Raw genomic sequence first — 16401 nt, 5'->3', positions numbered from 1 at the left:
AATGCTTTTCTAAGTGAGCAACAATAAACAAGGTGTTTAAACCAATGGTGATGGAAAATAAACATTATTGTGACTTTACTTCAGCATAACATACAGTACCACAGACTCCCTTTTCATGTACATTCCATTAACATAATTCTACATTAATTTTACTGGGCCTGTAGAATTTGGTCAAAGAATCAAATTGTGATTATGCATTGCAAGCTTGCAACTTATTTGTTTTTTTACTACAAAATGACACAATTAGCATTTACGTAGCTACTCAATGGTAAAAGGCTAAGGCTTAACAAACATGTCAAATTTAGCCATGTATCTTGTTCTACAGCATTTATGCTGTGTATATGAGTGATACCTCAAATTGTGTGGCTTGTTGAGGAGAGGTTTGCTATTATTTTCCAAGGAACTCAGACTCCTGGATAATACTAGAAGCTAAAAAGCCCTTTCTTGAAGGAGGGACCATCTTTTCACTTGAACCAGTAATACCAACCACATAGCATGCTGAAAAACACCATAGCAACTGCATAGCAACACCTTGGCAACCACGCTATATGGCACAATGTTATCCTATATCGTGAAGGTATCATCTGCAAAGGCAAGTACAACTCACATTTTCTTCAGAAAATGTAAAAGTATATTTTTTATGCTTTTCTATATTCTGCTTAAATGAAAAACTAGAGATGCACCGATCGACTGCCCAGGGACCTGAATCAGACGATTTTCCGCTTGCCCTGCTCGGACCGGACGTCTTTCCGATTTCGAGCCGGTCCGTTTAGTTGCCAGTGGTGCAGGCAATAAATTCACAGCCACGCTCACACTCACAGCCGCATGTGAACATGTCGCTGGCTTGGAAGTTCTTCACTGTGAGTGAAGAAGACACAAAGTTCGCAATTTGTAATACCTGTAAGGCCAAAGTAAACCGTGGGGGAACCACCACCAAAACATAACCTAGAAAAACAAACCTAATTAGACACTAGTGTTGTCAAAAATATTGATATTTCGATACGTATCGATACTGAAATAACTGAAACTATTCTAATACTCCTTTTCTGCGGTATAAATACCAGCTCCGACGACGAATTGACACACAGTCAGTTTTGGAACATAAATAGTTAAGAAAGATAATTTGTAAAAGTATATTGGATCCGTGCATAAACTCTTAAAGTCACAGCAGCCTAATATTCCTCCTGTTCTCTGGCATGTTAATCAAAGAACAAAGAAAGAAAATCACTCTCTCTTGACTGAATAGCTTTTGTATCTTTAATTACAAGTAAGCATTAATATGTATTTATGTTGTTTTTTTTACAATGAAGACTATCCAGTGTTATTTTACATTTGATTACTTTAATTTCTGTAGTATTTCTTACCTGAATATACTGTTAGACCCACCTGAAAAACTTAAAGCTGTGTTTATTTCATATCTCTCTTTATTCTATTGCATTTATTTGTGCTGTTGTTTGCAATTTGTTCTTATGTTATTACTGATTTTTACTTGAAGAAAAGTAGATTTTTGTTTTTATATGCTGTCAATTCTTAGAAAATCAGCTAAATCATTCTTACAAAAAAATCGGAAATCAGAATCGGCCAATACATTTGCAATCGGTGCCATATAAAACATCTTACCTTCTCTTCTCATCTGTAAGTCAGCCAGTGTTTCTCTCTTGTTCACACCACAAAGGGAACAAAAGCAGCCCTATATCGCTATGCTAGCCATGCAACACTAGCTAGAACCAGCTTTAAAGGGACACCCAGGACAGATTCAGAAACCCTGTGCTCAGTAATAACAGGAGCTCTGGCTAGACTTTTACACCACATCATCACCCAAAACACTCCCCAGACACATCAAACTGTCGTGGCTCCTCGTGGCCAAGTCGTAAGTCTCTTTTTCTCTCCGTCTCAAATCCCATTTACTTTGTCCATTGAGAAATTGATTTTTTAACAATAACATATAAAACTTTCAAGACACACCTGCCATTCACCAAGTGGTGAATCACCTTTTGTAGAGGGAAGTCAGAACTTAATTGAATAATAATAGTAATAATAATAATTTACATAAATGAATTCCCCATGAATATCTACACAAGCCAGAATCCCATAAAGATATATAACTCTCGTATCACGCTATGGTTTCTTTCTTCTCACATAATAGAGTAATTTCAACTTGGATCAATATTTCATGTCTAGCCTATATATTTATTTATTTGGCAAGTCGCTGAATAATAAGCAGTATAGTGTACATTCAGCCAGTCATTATCTCCAAATAAAGCCCTTCAGGGTGGCTGACTGCATGTTATATGTTATAATGTGTCATTTGTAATGTTTGCTGCCAAAATGCGGGGAAAATTGTAAACCACTGCAGGAGAAGTAGAAATAAAAATGTTGCTTTGTTGATGTATTTCTTATAGTCCGTAAGTGTTTTGTTTTCTGTTACCAGCGGTTTTATCAAAGACATTTGCATCGAGCGGCTCTCCATCGCCGATGCCAGTGGCCTTGAGATACTGACTCCTCGAGGGGTCACCCTGAGCTTCACATTTATAGAGCCTGACGTAATGTTGGCATGAGCGCTGGGACCATTTGTTCTCTCTGGATGGGCGTGTGCCAGCCAGAGCTCTGGTAATGGGTTGGGTGGCAGACGGAGACAGTGGGTGCATGTGCACTTGAGTGTTTTTCTGTTCTGACTAAAGCAATGGTTGTGTCTCCGAACAAAAGCTGGAGGTGGACTGGCAGTGCTGCCATAAAGATCTCCTTTCACAGAATTCATTTGAGTCCATTTACAATAATGACGTAATGTATGAAGGTTTTTTTTTTTTTTTTCTTCAGTCCCTCTATGACATTGGATGAGCCTTGTGTGTGTGTCTCGATGTTGGGGAATAACTATCCATAACTAACATATACTACTAACTTGACTTTTTTCAGTATTGTGACATTAGCTCAGTGGTTTTTACAATAGTATCCAGTAATCAGTAATGAGTTATCATGAAAAGTCATTACTTCGCTATGATTGTGTTTTGTGCTGAAGTGAACTGAGGCAATAATCACAATCGAATTTCATTTAATTCGGATTTAAATGATTCACTCGAGGAATCCCTCTATATTTTTTTGTATTAAAATTAAATATTTAATTTAATTTTGATGTCACCATTAATTTACTTATTTTATTGTTTTGATGAAAATATTATTCAGTAGGATTGAATAAACTTGAATTAGGTAGTTTACTGTACAACAAAAGTATTTTTTTTTTTATAAGGACATGGAAAATAATGTTATTAGGACCCGATGGATTGATGGAAAGATAGACAGCCTGACAGACAGACAGACAGATAGATAGATAGATAGATAGATTAAAATGCTCATTTTAAATAATGAGTTGCTTGTGGTTTGGCAAACTACAGTCTGAATTATCTTCCCCAATGCTGGTCTGTCCAAACCGCAAAGAATCAAGTTGACTCTTCATTAGTGTTTTCTGTTCCAGCAATCGTACGCCTCAGTGTAGTTCATCAGAATAACTCATCATTACTCACTACCTTACGATGGGAGTCATTGAACTGAGATCAACATGTCACCAGTGGAATGCTCATGTGCGTTTTCATCCAGGTTCAGTGTGTTTCTCCAGGCTGAAGGCTGTGTCGGTGCATGTTCTTTATTAGCCGTTTATCAGAGTAAACTTAATGAACCTTGCCCTTGGCTTGACTGTTCTATTGTTGCTGTACTGGAGCGAGGGACCATCTGATCAGTACCGTCTGTACAGCACTCCAACACCTTCTGTCAACTGTGAAGTGTGCATCTGCTGCCGTATGTGCGAGTGTGTGTTTATGCATTTCAGATGGCATTATAGCTTGTACTCTAGGCCTCACTTATAAAACATGAAGCAGAAGGTATTTCTGTATAAATGATGAATTGTTAATAAAGTAAAATAAAGTATTAGCAGATATTAATCAGACAGTCTGCTAATGCTATAATGAGAGTTAGTCGACATGTAGTTGCAAAGTTACTTATAGTTAGTAGAATGTCTAAAGTGGACCATCAAAATAAATTGTTACCAAAAGAGTGGATTCCATCTATTTTATTTCATTTATTGTACATCTTATGGATGATCCTATTTTCCCTTTTCACACAGTAAAAAATAGGACAAGGTCTCGAATACTAGAAAAAAAGTCAGCATGAACTCCCATATTTATATTTTCGTAGCCTTGTGAAAATCGTTTGTTAGTGAGTTATTCGTGTGATAATCCATCTGGAATCATCATCTGAAATGATCCATCTAACCGTTCATTTACTAAAGCAATAATCAGTTCACACACTAGCAATTACTGCAACAATGTCAGTGACATCTCTATAATTATCATAAGAGACAATGAGAGACTCAGGTGTCGGATGAACTGGACTCTTCTGGACAGAGGTTTCATTGATTGTATGGTTTCTCCATGCAGATATGATGTGTGTGGGTCAGTGACAAATAAGAATGTTTGAAATTAAGAAAAAGAGAAATCCTTATATTCTTGTAGCATCTTTTTTTTTTTTTTGGTGTCATACCATTTGACAAAAACAAACAAAAAAAAAATTAAAAAAAAGTCTAAATATCTGATCATTTTTGGAGATGTGCTGATATTAACACACAGTCATTGGACTCTACAGGGTTCATTTGTGTGATGTAATTTCATGTTTTATTGTTTGATTGACATGTGACAACAGAACATATCCCTTCATGTTGGTTAAGCTAAGCTTTGATTGGCCTACAAAAGTTTTCCTAATGCCAATAACATTTCATCATTTAATATGTAAAACTGTTTTAAAGTTTTCTTCTTAAAGTTTTATTTCTAATAACTTCACTCTTTTAATTTGAGTTTTAATTATTTAACTAATTGCGATTTCTGTGGAGTAACCCCACCTTGACACTGACAAAATAAATTAATAAATTAATTTAATTCAGATGTTAAACACATAGTTGTCTTAATTTAAGTCATTGTCTGCATTAATTACATTAGAATGTATATATAAAAAAAAAAAACTGTCATGTCATTGACCTGTGTTTGTGTGTACTCATAAAAATACTTTGTATTTCTGAAGCAGAACAACTTCCCTCCCTGTCATTAAAGATGGCAGTACACACACAAACAGGTTTTGATTTCTTTCCAGCATCCTGCAGTCCAGCCTTTGATCATCGCACAAGGTGACATGTGCCGGTTGAGGGGTGCCATGGTGATGCTGGTGTGACAGGTGCAGTCATCAGACTGACTGGAGGTCAAACAGCAAGCCAAACTAGGGCGAGGGCGTCACGGCAACCGAGCGCCTAGACGACAGGGGGTCATGGCGATAGAGGCCGGAGACAATCAAGGATAAGAGAACGAGAGCCATTTCAATTAATAACAAAGACAACAACAAATAAAGAATTGTGAAAAAAAAAAAAAAAAAAAATATCCATGGAACTATAAATATATATTTTTTTGGAGAACACTTTAGCGTTTTTTGTTCCTGAAAAAATCGGCAGAATGATGCTGGGGCGTTTTCAGTTGTTGCTATGATGTCTCGGAGTGTTTTAGCATGTTTATGTGCAGTTGCTAGGGTGTTCTGGTTGGTTGCTAGTTGGTTGTTTATTAGCCTAAAAAGCCCACTCACACACACACACATATATTATACATTTACAAACTTTTATGCTAGATGTGATTAATCACTATTGATCATTTTGACAGCACTAATATTTATTTGGTTTGAAGCTCAGTAGGGCACACTTAAATTAAACAAATTTGTTCAAATTAACTTTCATGAATATTTAGAACTTTCTTTTCACAAAACTGACACATTTTAAGTAATCTGAACAGTTTAATTGTTTTGAGTTTAATTAACTTGTTTCTTTAAGTGTAGATGAACTTAAATTTAAATGAAACTGGGCTGGGATTTCCATTTCCCAGCATGCTTTGCCATGACACTCAAAAGGCAGAGTAAATTATAAAATAAAGTGTTTATATATATATAATTTTTTTTTTGTTTTGTTTTTTGCAAGATTAATGTTAAGTGGGAGGTTTAGTAGTGTTTGATGCTTTGCTCTGCTAATTTAGAATACTTTTTCTGTTGTGTATTTTGGGGGTTACCATCTTGGTGACGAGGTAAATGTCAAATGTTCTTTACTGCCATACTAATTCACCAATTGCTATGCTAATATATATGCCAATATATGGTGTATTTTAAAGGCAAAAAGGTCCCATTTTACTGTACCAGTATCTTTGAAGTCAGATGATACTTCTGTAAAAGAGTCATCTAATTAACTGTTAACTGATCTCAAATTTACCAACAATAACTCCTTGATGAAAAGAGCCAGCAACGTTAACTGCTGTTATCTGGCTTTTCTTTTCATTACGATAGACGTACGAGTGAACGAACACATCTTTATGAATAGGGAGATGTCAAACACAATGAAAAACAGGTGGCATGATATTCCCTGAGCTTCCTGCGTGTGCTATTGTATCGCAGCCCCAGTTGCCTGCCACATTTGACAAAAAACAAAAAAGAAAAGAAAAAAAGACGCAGCACAGCTAATTTTCTACACTCTAAAAAATGCTGGGTTGTTTCAACTCACATTTGGTTAAAATATGGATAAACCCAACCTTTGGGTTTAAATGTAATTAAAAAAATTAAACCAACGGCTGTGTTTGTCCATATTTGACCCAACCATGGTAAAACAACCCAGCATTTTTTGGAGTGTAGGAAATCATCTGGAGAAGTCATGTAATTGGAAGAATGACCCAAGCTGAGCTTCTGAACAACAAGGATTTTATTCCTTTTGTTTTTTTCACAAGGGCGATGGAGTTGACTTTCGGGAAGTCGGAGAGCGATCATTATACACGGAAGAACGCATCAGTCACGGCACTTATTTGTAAACATGATATTTTGGAGGGGTTGACGGCCAGAACAAAGGAAATAATATGTTTCCTATTGACACAGTTCTGCTTCCATGTTTCTGTTTTAATCAAGGTGTAGCTCGAGCGTCGCTTCCTCTGGCTTCTGATTGTATTCACCTTGGATGCCATAACCTTGACGTCAACATAATAACACTGCAGAAAAAGATTATTACGCCAGGAGTCCTTGATTGTGAATGTTTTTAATCCATGTCCATGGATCTATGGAAAAAAAAGACACACATTTCACATTTCCCTCTTCTCAAATATCATTAAATGTTAAATGTTTAGTCACAGAGCATAAATCAGATTGTAAATCAGGAATAGTGCCTAATTTCTTTTAGATTCATAGAGAAAACGAAAGCTGTTGGTATTTTCTTTGAAATAGATCCAGTTGTTTGGTTCTTATCACCTGAATGTGTGTGCTTGATGGTGCTTTTTTGAAGAAGACATGAAATGGTTTCCTGAATGCTTTTAGCGTATGATGTATGATGATAGTGAAGGTGGCGTAATGCAAAATGATTTCAGACTCCACATTTCAGTAGTTAAGCAGGATATAGTGTGGCATTTAAATCGTCTGTTGATCAACAGAGCATTCATTTCCACTTTCAGCAATTGGTTCTTTGGTTCTTATCGCTTAAATTTGTTGTCGCAAAGGCTGTTTTGATGATTTTTATTTTTTTTCTTTAATAATGTGGAAGGATGGAATGTACACAATAAGACTGGTGACACAAGTAAATAAGGTCTGTTTTTATTTTATGTTAACTTATCACCAATGATTGGACCATCTTTGATCAGTTTGGTCCAGGCCAACACAGCAGGACCGTACGGTGGTCGATGTACGGTGGATATGGTTCGTCTGTTTGAGGCAGGTCTCGTGGAGCACCGATTTGCATGTTAATGGAAGATGCAACCGTGTCAGCAGAATGGAAATCACAAATGAAGGGACAAAATGGGAAGAGAACAGAGCAAGAGTAATTTAGTTAACATGGCTGGAGCAGAGGGTCATTTGACATGATCAATCTCAGTATGCGATTGAAATGATTTCATCAAGACGGAGGGAACTGGGAAATAGGTTTGAAACGCATTGATCGAAGATACTGGGGAAGAATTGATATCACTGTTGTGACCTAACATTTCCCAGGTTGAACTGAATATGTGATGTATTTCTTAGTAAAGGTCGTTGTTGTAAAATGACTGTCTAATTCCTTTCTTACTGTTGCTTTTTAAAGTCACCATGACATATAAGGTGACATTTTTTTCAGTGTTTATTATACAGTAATTGATTTATCCATTTTTTTTTTAAAATTCATGTGGCCTCATAATCTTTAATCACAAGCATTAACTTTTGCGGACAATAACCTCTCCCCTCCAGAAACCCGTCACTCATGAGATCGCAGAAATTCGCAAATGACAGCGATCCAACGAACCAATCATTTCCCGATGGACAAAATCAAGTTCCGCCTTATCTGTTTCACTCAGACGTACCTCACAGTAGGTAGGAAAGAAAAGATGGTCACAATTTCCGACTTTACACAACTCCTAACCACAAGTATTAAACTTTGCTGCATAACTTTTTGCATAACATAAACATCTGACAGATAATAAAACAGACAAACTAGTACGAAACCACTTAGCAACCACCTAGCAATGTCCTAGCTACCACATTTCAATAAATAAGCATTACCTCGACACAATATAACTGTCTTTCTTTATTTTTCTCTTGCAGCCCATAGTGAACAAATGGGAAGAGAAGTATTCCATGTTGAGGAGTAAGGCTAATCTAACATCTTTTATTATCCTCACAGTGCGTCGGTTATGCGGTGATGCGCTATAAAATTATAGTAGGGCAAATGAATTGTAATATTAATTTAATAATAAAAGTAATAATAATAATTGAATACATTAATTGAGAATGCCAAATCCTCTTGATAAGGCAGATGGCTGATGCTTCTGACGATATCTCGATATCATTGCCTAGTAACCACCCATAACACCACAACTAAATACTAAAACACTGAGAACACCATAGCAATCACTCAGCAACACGTTCCAATCATATCTCGGCACCAGAATATCATTAGGACATGAGGGTGGACAACTAATCAAAACACTCTAGCAAAGCAACTCACAAAAAAAAAAAAAAAAAAAAATGGCATCCTGCCGGGGATTTTTTTTGCAGTGGCAAGCACTACTCACATCTCCTTCAGTAAATGTGAAAATCGTTCTCCCTCTCTCTCTCTCTCTCTTTCTTTCATAATTGTTGTCACTGAACACAGCACTTTATATGCAGACCAGTTGAATAACCTCAGGTGCTTGAAATACAGTCTTTTGAACAGGAAAGTCATTCAAAAGAGGAGCTTTTTTAAATAAAGGAAATGCATTTCATCGTTGGAGTTTGAGGGTGAAATTGTTTTCTTCTGTGAAGTGTGTTTCCTCCCTTTTTCTATCGTCCTCCATTTCCTGTGGTGCACAAGGGTTGTCTGTCAAAAATCAGAAAATCCTCTCAAATTCACCATAAAGTTACCGTGGTTTGAAAGCTCTCACACACATAATACACTGCTGGAGCAGGAAATGTGGGGCAAGTTCAAACAGAGACACACACTCTCCCTCTCTCTCCTCTCGTTCTCAGCGCCCTCTCTCTTTCCAATCTCATTTGTGAAATTCATTTTCCTGTCACTGTGACTCAGTCTCTAATTCATCCCTCATGATTCCTCATGTCAGTCCCATAATGCCATGCTCCTATGCCTCCTCAGAGACCATTAGAGGAGTGATAGGGATGGACTGTGTCTAGCTCAGTGATGTGAGGGCGGTTTGTGGGGAAGGGGAAGGCAAGGACTCACAGACCATCAGTGCACTGTCTAATATTGTGCTCAAAATTGGCTTTTCCAAAATGGTAAGCTCCAATCTGATTGGCTGGCTCGACGCAATTACCTGGAGTCAGGGTGCAGAGGCTTTATCGTTATGCCTGGAAACAAATATATATGTTTGTAAGTTCCAAAAACAGTTCAAATAAGCAAAAATTAGCTGGAGCTGCCAGAGTTTGGGAGGTTCATGCCATTGGAACTGTACTGTTCTTAATTCATTGAGGAAGTTCTTTAGGGAATATGTTTTGTGTTGCGTACAGGATTTTGAAATTCTTCAATTTGAAAGGGGACAGATCTGATTTGATTTCTTTCAAAAAAAAAAAAAAAAGATTCATATAAGACATTTATAATGTGCCAAAACATTTATATATTCAAATAAATTATTCTCTTGAACTTTCTATTGATTACTGAAAAAAACATGCATCATAGTTTCTGGAATAAAAAATTAAGCAGCACAACTGTTTTCAACATTTATAATAAGAAAATATTAATTGAGCAGCAAATCCACATATTAGAATGATTTCTGAAGGATCTTATGACACTGAAGACTGGAGTAATGATGCTGAAAAATCAGATTTGATCACAGAAATAAATAAATGTATTAATATAGAAACAATTCTCAATTAAGAATCAAGTATCATAAGAGATCAAAAACAATGGTGTGTATATACAGTACTGTGCAAAAGTCTTAGGCATGTTAATACCCCCCCAAAAAATGGTTTTAAGTCAGTTATTTATATCTTTTGCTGTAGTGTGTCAGTAGGAAATATCAGTTTACATTTCCAAACATTCTTTTTGCCATTAATTGTAATAATCCAATGAGATTTGTGTATGCACAAGGAGTCTGACAACAGCCGGGATGATCTGATCTCACCATCATCGAGTCCGTCTGTGATTACATGAAGAAACAGAAAAAACTGAGACAGACTAAATCCAGAAGAACTGCGGGAACGTCTCCAAGATGCTTGAAGAAACCTTAGGCATGGGATATTAACATGCCTAAGACTTTTGCACAGTACTGTATATACTGTGTGTGTGTGTGTGTGTGTGTGTGTGTGTGTGTGTGTGTGTGTGTATATATATATCCATCCTTCGGTGCTGACATGGCATTAAGCAATTTAATATAATATTAAATATTAATGTATACTATTCAGTGAGCACACCTATGAGTTTAGGCCAATTCTGGATTTACGTCACTGAACTTAAGTGAACTTTGGTTGATTACATCCTCTACGCAGTTGGTCAGGCTCTGATGCCACTGTAATTGTACAACAGAAACTTGGTAGCAGCTCCACAACCAGGATATAATACCATTTCCTCATTCACTTCGAAGGGAGTGGCAGTAGCAATTAAACCATTTTGACTCCATCTGGTAGATTAAAAATGCCGAATGCCTGCAGGAGCCTCAAAATTACAGAGTGGCAGCACAAAAAATAACAAACTCCTTTCAACATCGCCATCACGTTGGAATAAACACATATGTCTGAATGTGGGGAGGCTGTTCTTTTCTACAGTTAGTTTATTTTCCCTTGATAACAGACGGGAGTGACAGGTCTCCCTCCGGGGATAAATATTTAAATTCACATGGAAATAGGGCTGGCTTCTATAAATGGCACGCGCATACAGTACGCCTTGTGAAAAAAGTGACTAAAAATCTCTGAACGTCAGCGTGTATTGTGGATTCATTATTATTTGTTGCTGATGTGATTGTTGCTGCATTATTCCACATTTTTATCACACATTATGGATGTAAATCAGCCATTATTTGCATTGCGTGCTCTCACACAAACATGTCAGAGTGATGGAAATATCGATTCTGGCCTCTCGTTCAGGAGCAGGTATGGAGCTTTAGTCCTGATGAGAGATAAGAGCCGAATCTAACGCTGGTTTATGGGACACTGAAGCACCAAATGGCCCATGTTATTGGCTTGATGACAAGAGGGGAATGAAGCTGCCATGTTAGGAATAGATTAACTCCAGAGGAGGGTTTACTCCTCTTTAAATCTGGATCCTTATAAAAAACAGTGGTCAGGGTTGGACCTTCATACTTATTTTGTTTTCTAACAAATTCATACAAATTTGCCACATCATAACATAGTTACATGTTCTCGTGAGATCAGGTTGGGTGTGACGGTGGAACCCATACAAACAAACACTGAACATGTCACAGTTAGGCTCAATTTATTTTGATTCCCACCCCTACTCAAGAGACTCTAACTTTGATTGATACTTTAAAGAGAAAATACAAGAGTAACAACCATTGAGAATGTTGGCATGTCTTCATAGGTTAGACAATAGAACTAACCAAGAAAACAAACTTGTTGTTTTCTGTTGCATCTCGCTGTGTTCTGATTATGTTGATCTTGGTATTAGTCATCTGTCCTTTGTCCCAATGTATTTTAAAGTGATGCCATAAAATCTCTTGCTTCAGCGATTCTTCCATTTCCTGCGGTAACTCTGGCAGTCACTTATGCTTATCACACCAATTATGTAGAGACATGGCACTTTGGCTTTTTTCCCCTCATCAGACGCTCATCTTTTCCCCATTTCATGTGTTCATCGGCTCCGTCCGGCTACAGCATGTGGCTGTCTTTCATATACAGTTCATACAGATCTCGCAAACACAAATCAGCGATCTCTGATCTCCCTCTACGATGCATTTTTCAAAGCCCTTTGTTCATTGTAGGAAATGTTCGAAATGTTAGTTGTTATGGTGGAAATTAGAAGCAGAATTGAAACCCTAGTGCTCCAAACAGTATTGTATTACACAAAGTGTATGAATAATAGATGCCTTGTGTCTGGGATTCGCAGACTGGTGTTAAAATGAAAGTGTGTTTTCAACAGAACGGTATTATATTACAGCATTATGAAAGTGTTTGGCTTGAATGGAGGTCGTAATCATGATAATAATAATAATTGATCATTTAACTTCAAATAAAATTAATTATATTAATATCTAAACTTTTGTTTGATTGATTTTTCCTTTCTTTTTCTGTTGTCTCTACATGAGACATTTGCTTGTGAGGATTTATCATGAATAACCTGCAACTTTAATGACGCTTTACTGAAGTCACAGTATCTTTTAATATGTGTTTGATCATTCACTCATTTTATGTTAATCCTGTCCAACCAGGATTAAGTCAAATACACAGAGCGGCATGTTGCAAATACTAAATGACTCCTTAAGGATTATCTTCATTATAGTCTTGATTATATTTGACAGTGCAGTTGAGCCCATGATACCACATCGATTCCCACAATGCACTTTGCGTCCTGGTGTGGGTGGAATGTCAGTGTTATTTGCAGTTGTCTCTTTATTCAGCATGTGTTTTTTTTTTTTTTAGGAAATTAGATCTGATGCAAGCCTTTGAGACATTATGTTCATCTCACACAGCTTCATTTTCATCCACTCTAGGTCTATGCTTTGGAAGTTATGAACTCGTCACACAATCCTAAGTCTTTTCGCTTTGTTTGTGTCCACAGATGGACCTCTAGGCCCAAGAGGCTTGGTGGAGGCCACAGAGATGTGCACCCAAGAGTGTCTGGTGTTGGGCCACTCCGACAACTGCTGGATGCCTCCGAGCCTGAGCTCGTACCCTTCGCCCAAGTCCCCCGTTTCCTCTTTCAACAACCAAAAGGAGTGGGCTAAAGAGAGACTGCTCAATGGCCACACACTGACCCGCAGCTGGAAAGGTGAGCGTGGAAGCCAGGAGCAGTTTGGGGACAGGAAGACCTACGGGAGCTCGGAAGGACATTTTGGCAGCGGCGGTCACATGGCCGACATCCCATTGGCCAGCCTGAAATCTTACCAGCCCGCCTCTGGCCACGACAGTCCTAAAGAACAGCAGCTTTAAGAGTGTTTTTGGGTTCATTTTGTGTCCATCTTCTCTCTCTCTCTCTCTCTCTCTATCGGATCATCCCAGCAACTTTTGAGAGCTTTAGTCCATTCCTCCTTTTTTCCCCTCCTTTTCTTAGATCGATGCCTATGCGGTGTGATAGTTACGTGTATGGAGTAGACATAGACTTTATCGCTTATGCAGGACAGTATACTATGCGAATCCGACTCGCCGACGGCCCGTCTGCGGGATCTTCTCATGCAAATCCATAACTGCCCTCAAACTCTCATGGTTTGCTGCAAATTCACATTAAAAGGGATCATCTTATACTTCGTCTTGAACAGAGACTGCAAACAAACGTTCAGGATAAACAAAACAGGGCTATGCTCTATGTATCACGGTTATAAAAAAGACAAAACAAAAAAAAACAATATAATGGCTGACCAATATATACAAATATTGTGACGTGGTTGTTTTTGAGCTGTTTTGGAACTATATTAATCTACACCATCCGAGAAAATGGAATCTACAAACTGAGAAAGCTTTGTGCTTATTAACACTGTTAGTATCGTTTAGTCTGTCATCGTTGAAGTGTTTGTAAATAGGACTTAATACTAACCGATTTTATGTACTTGTAATAATCACATGGAATAGATCAGTGAACATGACAGCTGTCTTTTATCATTCATCGTATCGGCCTTTTGTCATTGACGTCATTGTCTTCTGGAACAGAGGACCACAGTCTGGATCTGTAAAGCAAACATACACATGGTTACACACACACACACACTTAAACACGCACACAACACACCCCCTCTCGAGGAGAATTAACGAACGAATCCTGGATGGTAATGCCAATCGGTCATAACATTGCACAATTGCCCAGTTTTTTGCATTTACTGAGTCGATGAACCTGGCAAACTTATTTTTTCAGAGCTATTTTGTATTATTGATGTAAATGCTCAATTTCTACTTACTGACACGGAAAGCTTGATGTCTTTTCCTCTTAAAAAAAAAAAAAAGAAGAACGATGTTACAATTCAACAGCAATATATTTGTAAATTCTCGACATCTAATTTCAAATGTCATTCTTGTACATGTTTAATTGAACTCGTGCTTTAATTGAGAGTAGTATTTGAGAAAGAAAAAAAAAAAAAAAAAAAAAACTTTTTCTTTCATAAAATATCGTGTATGCCCACGATTTTTGACGCAAGAGAAGTGAGTGTAGTTTTCATGTCTGTGAATTCATGACATATGCTACGTATCGTACCGATCTAAACAATCTCCGGCAGTGAAACATCAGCAGGCCCTAGTCTCTGAATGCCGAACACAGTAAATGTTTGTCAGGCGCCAACATACTCAGTCATTCCAGAGGAAGAGTAAATAAATAAAAAATGCACTGTCCAAACTGGGGAAGGTATTAAAAGAAAAGAAAAAAAAAAGTGAATAGAACGTGATCAAAAGAGCATGTGCATTATACAAGGACTGAGATTTTAGTTTGATTTCTGTTTTTCCTTTAAATGTTTGGGCCGTTCTTTTTTCCCTTCTTGTCACATGGCATGGCAGAAAGTTCAGACGATGAAACCGCATGCTTACCGAGACAAAATAGCTTTAAAATGACTTAGTTTCACCTTCTTTTCATTGGGTTGATGATTATTGATTTGTAACGCAGTGAGGTCATTCATTTTGTATAGCACTTTTATGTTTGATCACAATATTTAAAGTACAAAAAAGGGTATAAAAAACAATATGAAAAGAGACAAGAGTGGTGTGAGTTGCTTTCAGCAGTATGTTTGTTGGTTGTGGGGACGTTTGCCATCATAGATATTAAACAGTTACTCCTTGTTACTGCTCTACAGGTATACCGCTACTGCAATAAATGTTTTAAATTGTGCATGTTTGTGCCTTGTTTTGTTCCTCGCTAGATTGACTCGTCTTCAAATGCTACATTTATTTGATGGGAAAATTTAACAATTGCTGCTTCTTCTTCTATCTTTATTGCTCAGTAATTGGTCTAAAATGTCACCAAATATTGATTTTAATGAAAATTTAAATGTGGGCCGTTCATATTCAATTCTTGAACTTTCAATGTTCAAGTTCAGGTCTTCTTTTTTTTTTTTCCTCAGGAGAAACTACTGAAAAGATGGAAACGCAAAAGTCTTCATTTAACCTCAACGCTGTCTAAGAGAAACAACTGAGTTGAGATCGCAATGTCTTTTGTCTTTCCTAATTTTTTTTTTTTTTTTTATATTGAAAAAAAAAAAAAAAAATCTTCGCTCATCTAAATATTTTTCATTGCCATGGCCATTGATATTTTAGTCAATGTATTTGACAACAATTTACAATGTATTAGGCATCAAGAACAATTTTTTACAGCATTTATTTATCTAGATTAATATTAATTTAGATCTATACTATTTTTCATTGTTAATGCATGTTTGTTTTTAGTGAATTAACGATTTATTGTTATATTTTCATTTATGCAAGTTGAAATTAGCATTAACCTGGATTAATAAATGCTTTGTAAACATATTATTTGTTAATTTAATGCATGAACGATTGTTAATGAACTGGACCTTACTGTAAAGTTGTTTTTGGAGTTTACTAGAATAGGTTTTAATGCTTAAATGTTCAGAAAACACATTATTTTTCACATATTTTACATTGTTGCAGCACCTCTCTTCCCAGTCTGTCAGTAACGCTCTCTGTTTAGTTCCTTCTCTATGAAGCCCCTCCTTCCGAAAAGCACAATGTGCTCTGATTGGCTAGCTGGGCCAGTGTGTTTTGATTGGTCAGCTGCTTCGAGTT

General features: G+C 37.0%; 1 protein-coding gene across 2 annotated transcripts in view; it reads left to right on the top strand.

Annotated features, from left to right (window-relative positions):
- The window catches only part of LOC307165888 (protocadherin-9-like), a 226988-nt gene extending 211507 nt beyond the window's left edge, over positions 1-15481 (top strand). For both annotated transcript variants that reach the window (XM_079883951.1, XM_079883950.1), the window contains one exon: positions 13241-15481. In XM_079883951.1, the coding sequence (XP_079740077.1) occupies positions 13241-13611 (371 nt within the window). In that variant the 3' untranslated portion in view covers positions 13612-15481. The remainder of the gene's footprint in view (positions 1-13240) is intronic.
- The last annotated feature ends 920 nt before the right edge of the window (positions 15482-16401 follow it).

This window comes from Squalius cephalus (assembly GCF_949319135.1).
Source record: "Squalius cephalus genome assembly, chromosome: 10".
NCBI lineage: Eukaryota > Metazoa > Chordata > Actinopteri > Cypriniformes > Leuciscidae > Squalius > Squalius cephalus.
The sequence above is the reverse complement of the archived record's forward strand: the minus strand, read 5'-3'. Positions and strand labels throughout refer to the sequence as shown.